Consider the following 11,714-nt stretch of genomic DNA (forward strand, 5'->3'; position numbering starts at 1 on the left):
TTTCCTGCACTTACGGAGGGGTTCCGCAGGGCTGGAGTCGTCACTCTAGGTGACCTACTGACCTTAGCAGGACCGGAGTTTGGGAACGCGGTGGCAGTTGCTGGACACATAAAGATGAGGTCAGTCCGTGTAGTCACGCAGTTCCTTGTGGAATGGAGGTCCCTGTTGACTGAAGAGGTCTTTAAAATGCTGGAGGAATATTTCCGGAGGGCTAAGTAGTCCCAATGACCAAGATCCTTTTCCGGATTTTAGAGTCTCGGCGAATGTACATGAGTGCTCAGGTGTGCTTTTTAAATCTGAAAAACTAAGTTTTGTGGGTCCCAAGTTACCATCTGGGAAAGAACTGTACAAAATGTGTGTACTATCTCTAAATAAAAAGTTTCTGGACAAAAGAGTCGACACACCTTGGCGTTCTGTTCTACAAATAAAGGAACATGTAAAGCCACAATGGAGGGCTTTATACAAGTCACCATTAACAAAAAAGTGTGGGTATTTACAGTGGAGGATTTTACACGGTGCACTGGCTGTTAATTCTTTTATCTGTGTTTTAAACTCTGATGTGAGTTATGAATGTCCTTTCTGTGCTGTGAGAGAATCTGTGTTTCACATGTTTATGCACTGTGTAAGATTGAAGCCTCTTTTTACTGTTTTACAGAGACTGCTTGGGCATTTTAATGAGAGTTTTACAATCGAAACTTTTATTTTTGGTTTTAAATACTCTCAAAAAAAAAGGTTTAAGTGCCAGTTGATAAATTTTATCATAGGGCAGGCAAAGATGGCCATATATGTCAGCAGGAGAAACAAAATTTATATATATATATATATATATATATATATATATATATATATATATATATATATATATATATATATATATATATATATATATATATATATATATATATTTATATTTAGCGAGTATCGTGTTCTTGTTTGTGTGTGTGAGATTTGTGAATAAAAAGGCTGCTTGAGTCACTTCTCAAGCCGTTAAACTTCTCTCAAAAAATATATAAATGTTTTAAAATAATCCTGAAATTCTCGTCGGCGTTGGTTTACTGAGCGATGAAGAGTCGGTTCAACTGATTCAGTTAATTCATTCAAGTAGGATAAGCAGCTTTGGTAATGATTCTTTAAATGAACCGATTCAGAATCCTCTTCTTGAATCGTTTGAGTCGTTCTCACTCGGTCAGGGTTGCACGTGTGGGTTGCTTTTCCTGCACGTGTTCACAGACGGTAAATCCCGACCCCATGGTAGACACTCGACAGAAATTTCATACTAAAGTAAGTATTTTATATTTTCTGGGTCTAAACAGAGCAGAAGTATTGCTAATGTGTTGTACAGATTCTGTTGAACTGGTGAACTGTGTGGATTTGTATATTTAACCCAGTTTAATATGGCCTGCTTTGTTCAGTCAGAGACAAGTAAATCTGTTCTAATGTTCATTTATTTTCCATAGATAAAACAAATGTTTGCTTACACATGAATACGTACTTTATGCCTTCAGAATGGTGGAGATTTGGGTCTTAACTATGGTTAAGTGGGGGGTACTATAAAATGCACAGTTCTGAGACACTATATACCTATACTGTGAAATCAGTACATGTGTGTGTTTAGAATGGTTATAGCTTTTGGGGAAAAAACTATTCTTGAATCTATTAGTCCTTGTTCTGATGCACCTGTATCGTCTCCCTGAGGGCAGCAGATTAAACAGATCAGAGCCAGGGTGAGAGCTGTCCTTAATGATGGTTTTTCCTCTGCTGAGGCAACGGGAGGTGTAAATATCCATCAAGGAGGGGAGAGATAATAAATACACTTATAAATGTGATTACTTGATGACCGTAGACAAAACTCTATAAATGTGAAATGTTTTGTTGAAGTTCAGATGAATCTCTGATGTACAGAATCTTCAACAGAGTTCTGCAGAAAGATTTTGAATGATGAACAAATTTGCAGGTGATCAGTCTGTCTAAAAGAAAAAATCTAAACACACAATATAAAATTCCTGCAGTCTGAATAAAGCCTTTGTGTTGCTTTTAGCAAACATGTCTAGTACTCTCGGTTCAATGTACACAATTTACCCCATTTAAATGCATTTTGGAAATTGTTCCACATGGCCTTAAAGTATGAATATTCACTGTATGCCAAATAAGTAATCAAAGAATGGAACTGAATTTTTTCTTCTCTAATGGACCATTAATCACAATTATAAAAGATGGAAGCTCGGAAGCATCAGGTACAAAGTATCAGAGCCCCCCCCCCCACACACACACACTTTTTTTCCCCCCCACAATGGTTGCATGACTTTTGCTACACCATTTCCACTGTGTGTGTTACAAATCACTTTGAGGTAAAGTACTGCTGCTGTGAAGCCCTATTGGATCTGCTCCGTTTTTTAAATTATTAATAATATTATGAAATTTGCTTCTCTATCTCTCCGACTCTCCCTCTCTCTCTCTCTGACACTCTCTCTCTCTCTCTCTCTCTCTCTCTCACTTCCCAGAGTAAAGAGTGTGAGACATCACAGCGAGAATGCAATTCCAAATCTGTAACGTGTAATTTTACGCTATCAGAAGGAGGGACACGTTCAATCTCAGTCTTTAATTAGATCTCTGGCAACGAAGGGGTGAGTGTATGTGTAAAACAATAACATGCATGATGTATATTATGATCAGATTGTATACGTGATTATAAGCAGATTATACCTCTAATCTTATAAGGGATTAAAAATGGAAACCGAGCTTCGGCACATCAGTAATAATAATAATAAGTCGTATGACGTGATCAGTGGATCGATGAGGCTCTCTCTGAGTCACTCAGCATTTTGTCTTCTCTCCACAGCGTCATGCGTCTTTCCTTTTCTCCCGTCCGTGGCTCCGAGATGTGCTGACGCTTCAGGTCTGGCAGGATGTTCCATGATGGACACCTCCAGGGGAGTCAGGCTGATCGAGTACAAAGTGTTTATGTGTGCTAAAGGAAAGAGATCTGGTGGAAAGTCAGAGTTATAGAGTTATAGTGCTGAGAAAAGTCTGTAAAGAAAAAACAAATGTGTTTTTATAAGGTTTTCATTTCTTTGATTCACCCTCGTATATTAATTGCACTTGTTCTAATATGTTATCGTTCCTATAGTAGCTGATAATCAAGGATGGGGTTGTGTGATGCGTTACCATGACCACCTGTTATTGTTATGCGTGTGTACATAATACGGGAACGCTTTAAGTGACCATTCCCGTAATAGTTTATGGTTTCTGAGGCCCTCATTGTATCTGCATTATTATAATGTATTGCACTGGGGAGCTGTTTACCAAACAGTCAGTAAACCCTGCTGGAAGTGTCTTTTTTTATTTTATTTAAAAAATTTTTATTTCTTTGCCCCCTATCACTTTCTGTGCGAGTGTGGATTGAGTGTTTTCAGTCCCGTCTCGGGCTAAACCATCACAGCTCTATTAAAATTGTCATCAAGTCTGAACATTAGAACCCAGCTTCCTTTTTTTTCAAGAACACACTATATGGCCAAAAGTTTGTGGACACCTGACCATCACACATGTACAGTATATGCTTGTTGAACATCCCATATCATGTTTATGCTGCAATGAAGATTCAGTGAACTGCAGGCTGGTGACTGATTTCAGCACCAAGGACAGCGCCAGCTGAGGCCTGAGTCACTTATGAGAGCCTGAAAGAAACAAGTCTCTCTCTCTCTCTATTTCTTTCTCTTTCTGTCTGTCTGATTGTCTTTCCATCTCTCTCTTGATCAGTCTTTGTCTCACTCTCTGTGTATGTGTGTCTCACTGTTATCTCTATCTTCGGTCTCTCACTTTCTGTCTGTCATTCTCTCTCACTTTCTTTCTGTCTGTCATTCTCTCTCACTTTCTATTCTCTCTCACTTTCTATTCTCTCTCACTTTCTTTCTGTCTGACTGCCTTTCTGTCTCTATTGATCTGTGCCCTCTCTCTCTCTCTCTCTCTCTCTCTCTCTCTCTCTCTCTCTCTCTCTCTCTCTCTCTCTCTCTCTCTCTGGGAGTGCGTGCGTGGGGAGGACAGAGCGCGGTTCTGAGACAAAATCTTTTCAAAATGTTTGGTAAACAGAGCAAATGATGTACTGCACACAATCATACACAAAGACCAATCATACTGTATAAAAGACAGATCTATTACAGAGAATCTGCATCTAGTAAGGCACTTGTATGACCATGCGTATGACAATAAGATTGAAATGGGGTTTTTACCATTAGATCAGGAGAAAGCTTTTGACCGGGTCGAACATGTTTTTCTTTTTAACACCCTAAAGGCTTTTGGTTTTGGTGAAAATTTTATCTCAATGATGAGGTTATTATACTCTGAAGCTACATTTATGATAAAAGTGGCCGGTAGCTTAAGTACTGCTGTGAAGGCTCAGAAGGGTATCAGGCAGGGCTGCCCCCTGTCGGGCCGACTTTACAGCATAATTATTTAACTCCTGCTATATAAGCTTAGGAAAGAATTAACAGGTCTACAAATCGACACTCTAAACTGTCAACAACCCACCAAGTTATCTGCATATGCGGATGATCTCACAGTTTTAATTAGAGGTGATGTTAAGGTGGTAAAATACGCTCTGGAATGTTATGGAAGAGCTTCATCTGCAAAAGTCAACTGGCATAAGAGTGATGCCGTGTGGTCAATCTGTTAAAAGTCCATCACTTCCTGGCATCATGGACTCTGTCAAATATCAACAGATATTAAATGAAAACCTGACTGCCTCTGCCAGAAAGATTAAAATGGGCTGTGGTTGGATCTTCCAGCAGGACAGTGATCCAAATCATCATCAAAATCAACACACAAACGGTTTACTGACCACAAAATCAACAAATGAATAAAACACCACAGAGTTGTTCTAGGAAAATATATTTACTGATGGGGTGGCATGTTCTTCAGCTCAACGTGGAGTTAACAGCACATCCCAAAGTCTTTTATTCCACTTGCACCACAGCAACTTGGCAGCACTAACAATCTGTTAAAAAATAAATAAATAAAAATCAGCCATAACATTAAAACCACCTGACTAATGTGCAGGTCCTCCTTGTGCCGCTAAAACAGCTCTTACTCGTCGAGGCATGGATGCCGCAAGACCTCTGAAGGTATGCTGTGGTTTCTGGCACCAAGAACATAGTTCCTTTAAGTCCCGTAAGATGCAAGGTGGGCCTCCGTGGATCAGACTTGTTTGTCCAGAACATCCCACAGATGCTCAATTGCTCAAAGAATTTGGTGGCAGTCAACACCTTGAACTCTGTCATGTTCCTCAAACCATTCCTGAACCATTTTTTGCAGTGTGTCAGCGAACATTATTCGGCTGAAGGAGACCACTACCATTAGGGAATTTTGTTACCATGAAGAGGTGTACATGGTCTGCAACAGTGTTGGGTAAGTGGTACTTGCTAAAAGTATATTAACATCCACACAAAAGCCAGGACCCAAGGTTTTCCAGCAGAACACTGCCCAGAACATCACACTGCCTCTGCTAGCTTTTGCTCCCCAGTCGCATCAGTGAGCCTTGGGTGCCCTTGACCCTGTCACCAGTTCACCAGTTGTCCTTCCATGGGCCACTTTTGGTAGGTACAAGACCTGCCGTTTTGGCAATGCTCAGACCCAGTTATCTAGACATCACAGTTTGGCCCTTATCGAAGTTGCTTAGATCCTTACACTTGCCCATTTTTCCCCCAACCGTTCGCTTGGTGCCTGATATACCCCACCCCTTCACTGGTGCTGTTGTAATGAGATAATCAGTGTTCTTCACTTCACCTGTCAGTGGTTTTACTGTTGTAGCTGATCGGTGTATAGTTGCATTTAATGCTGTAGAATGAAAACACATTCCTGTTCTCACTTGTGTTAGCATGTTGTAAGAGCTGTTCTTCCCTCACCTATTGTGTGGTGTGTTTATTTATTTTTATTTATTTATTTTATTTAAAAAAAACAAAACTTTTTTTATATATAAAACAAAGCAAAATGCTGCTTGTCATGTTACCGAGAGGGCCACAAAAATGTCCTCTGTGCTGATGTCTTGGCTGTATCTGAAAACTTGTAGCTTTACTTATAGCCCTGACTTTTACAGTGTTGACACTGGAGATTCGTTTCAGAAATGCTCCATTAATGTCTCCTAACATAAACCCACTAGGACTAAGATGATTTATGTATTGTAGCACCAAACAAAGGTTTCAGTCACTTTTCTGTCTGTAAATTGTCCATCACTGTGTATGGGGCCATAGTCTTGTGTCGTTTATTCATCTCCATAAACAGTCATCATATTAACCTGTTGACTGGTGTTTATCAGACAGGAGCCTGTGGTTTCCTACTCTGAACGCTGTTCGAGCCAGGAGGCCCCACTCCACCCTTCACCACCCTGTCGGTCACCCACCCAGCCAATCACATCACTCCTTTAGAGTTGCACCGACCAGAGAAACACAACGCCATGAACTAGGCCTACTGGAGGTATGTTTTTCCATCAAATAAAGGACATAACTACTGGGTTTTCCAAAAGTCTCCATACATAAGGGACTGTTTGCCAGTACCAGGTCGGTTGTGCCTTCGTCAGTGACGTGCACTTCTCGGTTGGTCTGCAACACTTGCAGTTTTTTTGAATTTGTTAATAAGTTTGGAAACTGTGTTTGTATGTTTGCTGTGTTTGCCATGTTTCCTGTTAGTCCATCGCAACCTTGCCACAGCTTCCTGATCCAGGCATGAGAATGATTTCAATACGTTCTTCTCTTGTCAAAAGCGTTCTTAAAGGCTATCTGGGGGGGAAAAATTAAAATATGAAAAAAAAAAATGTTTTTGGAAGACATTTAGGTTAAAAAAAAAAAAGGTTCATTTCCCCCTTGTATAATTCTGCTTTGTTGCATTGGACGTCTTTGTTTTGTTATATAAGGTGTTGGCTTTATACTCCGTTATAGGCAACTTTGCATAATAACATCATTAGTGCTTTTTTCCCCTACAGTGAAATGATCGAATGCTTTAATCAGATTGCTGAAGACTCAAAGTGCCGTGTGGTGGTGTTCTCGGGTGCAGGGAAAATCTTCACTGCAGGTACAGCAGTATGTCATTTTTTTTCAGAATTAGAAATATGCTTTAATTTTTATTTGGGTTTGCAGTGCTTTTACTCTCATAGCTGTTCAGTTTTATAATAAGCAATGGCTCCATGTGCTAAAACCACAACACTAAGTGAAGTTCATTTAACAAGAATCCTTATTCTTTCCTAGTGCACAATGTATTAAACTTCAAGTTTAGTAGTTAATAGTCTTTCTAATTAGGGATGTGCCAGGTATTCGAATACACATTTAACCTTTTGAGGTGCCATTAGTTAAGTCAAGTGGGTTTTTATTGTCATTCCTCTATATAGCTTGTATACACTGGAACAAAGTGACATTCCTTCCGGACCATGATGCAACACAGTTGTGTATTTGCACTTTATGTAGTCTTGCGTACTGTTCTGTGTGAGACGAGTGCAACACAATAAAAACACAAAACAGCAAATACACAGGACAAGTAGATACACAGGACATGGACTGTACACTGTAAGCTACTGTGTAATGTAGCAGCACATGTATTGCAGCAATACTGGCAGCAGAAATAGTTCTCTAGTATAAAGTGACTGATGCAGCTATGTAGTCTTACTGGGTTAGTGCGGTGTGCAGTGGTATGAGTCTTACTGGGTGAGGTGTTTGACTAGCCCAGGTGAGCACTGTAATCTGACTGTCTCAGGGAAGAAACTGTTGCAGAGTCTGCTGGTGGTGGCACAGACGCTCCTGTACCTTCTGCCAGATGCCAGGAGGGTGAATAGTCTGTGAAAGGGGTCGTCCACAATGCTGGTGGCTTTGTGGATGCACCGGTAGTTGAAGGAGGTGTGTGGTGGGTAGAGAGACCCGATGATCTTTCCAGCTGTCCTCACAATTCGCTGTAGGGTCTTGTGGTTGGAGGCGGTGCAGTTCCCGTACTACACCGTGAGACAGCTGGTCAGGACGCTCTCGATTGTCCCACTGTCGAAGGAGCATATTATTCGAATATTCAGGTGTCTGGGTATTGATTGTACCCTTTATTGCCATGAAGTCAATGAGAAAATCTGGTCAGTTCTAGCAGAACAGTTACCCCAGACATTGTGTAAGTTATAAGTGTTCATGTGCACTAGGGCTGCACGATTATGGCCAAAATGATAATCCCGATTATTTTGATCAATATTGAGATCTCGATTATTTATCACGATTATTAATTGATTTTAGTGACAACATATTTTTTATTGCACTTTCACATTTAAGTTTTCTCATGCCACAATATAACACACAAGTAGGCATGAGAACTTGAGCTGGTCAATTATGACGGAATTTAGGAACATCGTGTGAGTCGATGACATTAATTTACCTTCTGATAAACTAAATGTAATATTTTCAGTTCATTTTACAGACTGTATGCACAAAACAACCGTTAACCTGTTTGGAGTCTGCTCCTCTTAAATATATTTAAAGCTACACTATTAGACATTTCCCTGTCATGGTTCTGGGCTGGAGTCAGTTCTCGAACCGCTCTGTGTATATTGTGTAGATATCTGAATAATCTCGTATAGGATGTGATTGGGTGAGTTCATTTACCCGTCAGATGCAGAGCGCTTTAGTTTAATGGTGTTCATTAGGGACGCTCCGATCAGGATTTTTACAGCCGATACCGGTCCAGATACCAATCTTTTTTTATTTAAACTTTAATCAGGAATTCTGTCATAAACAGTTAAATGTAAGCTCTCTGCTCATGGACACTGTTAACTGAATTAAAATAATAGCAATGAGAAATACTGTTGGTTAATTGATAAATATACAGCATAAAATATTTATTTTAAAATATCTTGAACAATAAAGAGTCCTAATTAAGAGTAGACTAACACAAAAATGATCCATATTAGGAAAAAGGCTAATAGCTTTCTAAGGAAATAGTGATCTAAGGTTAAGGTCAAATTGATATTAAATGCAACCCATAGTAATTAAACATTATTTCATTTCTCATTTTATTTATATTTTATGAAGTTATTATAATATCAGTTTTTTTTTATATATTAAATGATTTATTTATAACTAAGCACATTTTCTGTCTTTACATTTTAGTAGTTTTATTTTTGTTTCTGTTTTAGATCGGTTCCCCAGTACAGTGTCCATGTCTGCTGATAATATTGTGTTTTGGGGGGATAAATCAAAACATGGAAACTGGAGTTGACTTTTCTAGTGATATCTGGCAACCGTGAGTTTAAATGGAGTGAATTAGAGTTAGTGAAGGAGAGCTGCAGTGTACTGTATGTTTACAACCCTAAACTCAACAGGAAGTCAGCATTTTGATTTTTCTCTTAATTTCTCTTAAATCCTGGACCAGGACCCCTCGGTCTGCAGCATTACAGGAAGATTTCAGGTTAGACATTACGGGAAGAGTCTCGGTGCTGTTATTGTCTCTGGGGCAGACATCAGTTAACATTGTGACCCCTTCCCTGGAGAGAACAGCATTACAATGCTGAAAACAGTTTTTGTAAATAATAATTCACTACTTAAAGCATCTACCCGAGCTCCTGCTACTCAGTAACTAAAACTGTCTGCAACTCACGTGTTACTTCATTCTTTAGTTCCTTCTCTTAAGTGTAGAGCCTCTGTCAGTTTGTGTGATTGATAAAGAAAAGCACATAAATGACAAAATACCAGTTTGAGTGCCTAGTGGTCTAATGAGGAAATGCTCTTTGGAAGCTCAATATATGCACTTATCCATTTTCATTTTGATTTGGCTGTTAGTGCTGAGGATGTCCTTAAGGTGATGTGCTGCTTTTGGCAGATTTAGTAATTCTCTTTAGTCACTTGAGCACTAATGGTTTTTCTAAATTTTTATGTTGTTTATTTTGGATACAGGCAGAGGAAGCTCAGCGAAAGCTTAAGAGACAGAATGGAGAGGACCCAGGTAAGCTATTTCTTCAGTGATTGTAGTCATATCTGAAAATGATTGGTCAGTTGAATGCAGATTGCTGAAGTGTGAGTGTCTGTGTGTCGTAGCCCTGCCTCCATTCTGCCCACTGTTTGCCAGCTTGGGAAACATTCTGCAGTGTGACGTGCTGCTTGGCATGCTGGGAGCTGTGCTGCAGTGGGCTATGGAGCCCAGTGGAGGACACTGGTCTGAGTCCATGCTGCAGAGGGTAAATGTTTGGATGTTTTGTTAAAATGACATGATAGTGTAGTAAATTCAACAAAATTCCACTTGCTATGCTGTGTTCATGAGCATCACTTTTTAATGACTGAGTAGTGTTCACAATTCTGTATGTGTGTGTTGCTACAGGTGCTGCACTTGATAGGCATGGCTCTGCTGGAGGAGCAGCAACAGCTAGAGAACATTGGGGATGACGATGAAGTTACTTTCAACTTCACCCTCAAAATCTCCCGTAAGTTTTGTACATCATCTCACACAATAGAAAGTCTCAAGCCTGTATCACAGGTCCCGGTGAACCCCCCGGCAACACTCCAAGCATCCTGGCTCTGTTAGAGACCTTGCAGTGCACGCCTCACTTGGAAGTGCACAAAGACATGATTCGCTGGATCCTTAAAGTAAAATTACATCTTGATTATGTTTGCAATTTGCCTTACTCTCTCTATGCATGCACCTAATATGTCCAGCAGGTGGCAGCCTAGCATGTTTTACAATTCGCTCACTGAAGGTAGGCGCAACATACAAAAGATGAGCGTTTTTACCATGAAGTTTAAAGCAGTGCTGCATCATCAAGACCTGTTTGAAATCCAAGCAGTGCAACACTGCTCAAGGTGGTGTGGCCGGTAGGCAAAGCAGCACCTCTCACCACGGTGAAGCACAAATTCTTCACTGTCCCAAAGCGGTTTTGCTGCTGATCATCTGTAGGTGGCCCTAGGGGTGTGTTGATGTGGCTTATTGTGCGTGTTACTTAAAAGCTGTATGTCAACATGAATATTTAAATGACATGTAAGGATTGCTTACTACACAAACTGAACTTCCATGCACTGTGATGTGTGCATTTTATTTTCCATATAGTGAAAACTGTCAGGACACCTGCACCAGGCAGAACATGTACATATGAAGGCCATGGTGTAGGCCAAGGCTAATGATGTATTGCAGTATGTACTTTGAAGAGAAACGGGCAAATTAAATGTTAGTAAAATTGTAATGCATCTTCAGTATTTAATGGTATGGTGTGTGTATATACTTTTTAGTGCACAAATGTGTTCTATTGAACATCTGCTTAGTTTTGCAGACTTTGATTGTGTGTGCATGTAGTTCTAACTGCACTGCTGTATCGTTTTCTTGTAAAAGTATTTTCTTAAATTATGTGTCTTTTTCTACACAGATGGTGGTTAGCATTAAAACGATGCGCGAGTGCACAGCTGCTGCACCTCCCTGTGAAGGAACAGGGCACTGTCATAAGGAGGTCAGAGTTTGAGCAACTTTCTATTCCATGGACATATTAACCATTACCCTTTAAAGTGTTGAAGAGCTTAAATCTACGTGTGTGTGTGTGTGTGTGTGTGTGTGTGTGTGTGTGTGTGTGTGTTGCAGACTGTGTGGGACAAAGACAAAGCAGAGAGAAAAAGGAAAGCTGAACTGTGCTGGAAAAAGACCATGGCTCAAACATTAGAGAGCCAGAGTCATTTTATCAATAAGTACATAGATCTGCTCACGCAGGATTCAGAGGATCTGGACGC

General features: G+C 40.0%; 1 protein-coding gene and 1 long non-coding RNA gene across 2 annotated transcripts; both read left to right on the forward strand.

Annotated features, from left to right (window-relative positions):
- Positions 1-2,451: 2,451 nt before the first annotated feature.
- Positions 2,452-7,052, forward strand: LOC128629712 (uncharacterized). The gene is made up of 3 exons (XR_008394091.1): positions 2,452-2,624; positions 6,308-6,465; positions 6,971-7,052. It is a non-coding gene; the product is annotated as an uncharacterized LOC128629712 (long non-coding RNA).
- A 2,838-nt stretch (positions 7,053-9,890) lies between these two features.
- LOC128629672 (E3 ubiquitin-protein ligase UBR2-like) lies at positions 9,891-10,799 on the forward strand. Its single transcript, XM_053678459.1, has 4 exons — positions 9,891-9,951; positions 10,044-10,183; positions 10,324-10,426; positions 10,480-10,799. Exons 2-4 carry the CDS (start codon positions 10,112-10,114, stop codon positions 10,647-10,649), a joined length of 345 nt encoding a protein of 114 aa, XP_053534434.1. The 5' UTR covers positions 9,891-9,951; positions 10,044-10,111; the 3' UTR covers positions 10,650-10,799.
- The last annotated feature ends 915 nt before the right edge of the window (positions 10,800-11,714 follow it).

The sequence above is a fragment of the Ictalurus punctatus genome, unplaced genomic scaffold (assembly GCF_001660625.3).
Source record: "Ictalurus punctatus breed USDA103 unplaced genomic scaffold, Coco_2.0 Super-Scaffold_100, whole genome shotgun sequence".
NCBI classification, from domain to species: domain Eukaryota; kingdom Metazoa; phylum Chordata; class Actinopteri; order Siluriformes; family Ictaluridae; genus Ictalurus; species Ictalurus punctatus.

Bases quoted from the DNA above. Each gene is read 5' to 3' on its own strand.
- LOC128629672 (XM_053678459.1), top strand. From the start codon at position 10,112: ATGCTGGGAGCTGTGCTGCAGTGGGCTATGGAGCCCAGTGGAGGACAC. The intron at 10,184-10,323 runs GTAAATGTTTGG...GTGTTGCTACAG, and splicing joins CTGAGTCCATGCTGCAGAGG to GTGCTGCACTTGATAGGCAT. The intron at 10,427-10,479 runs GTAAGTTTTGTA...CCTGTATCACAG, and splicing joins CTTCACCCTCAAAATCTCCC to GTCCCGGTGAACCCCCCGGC.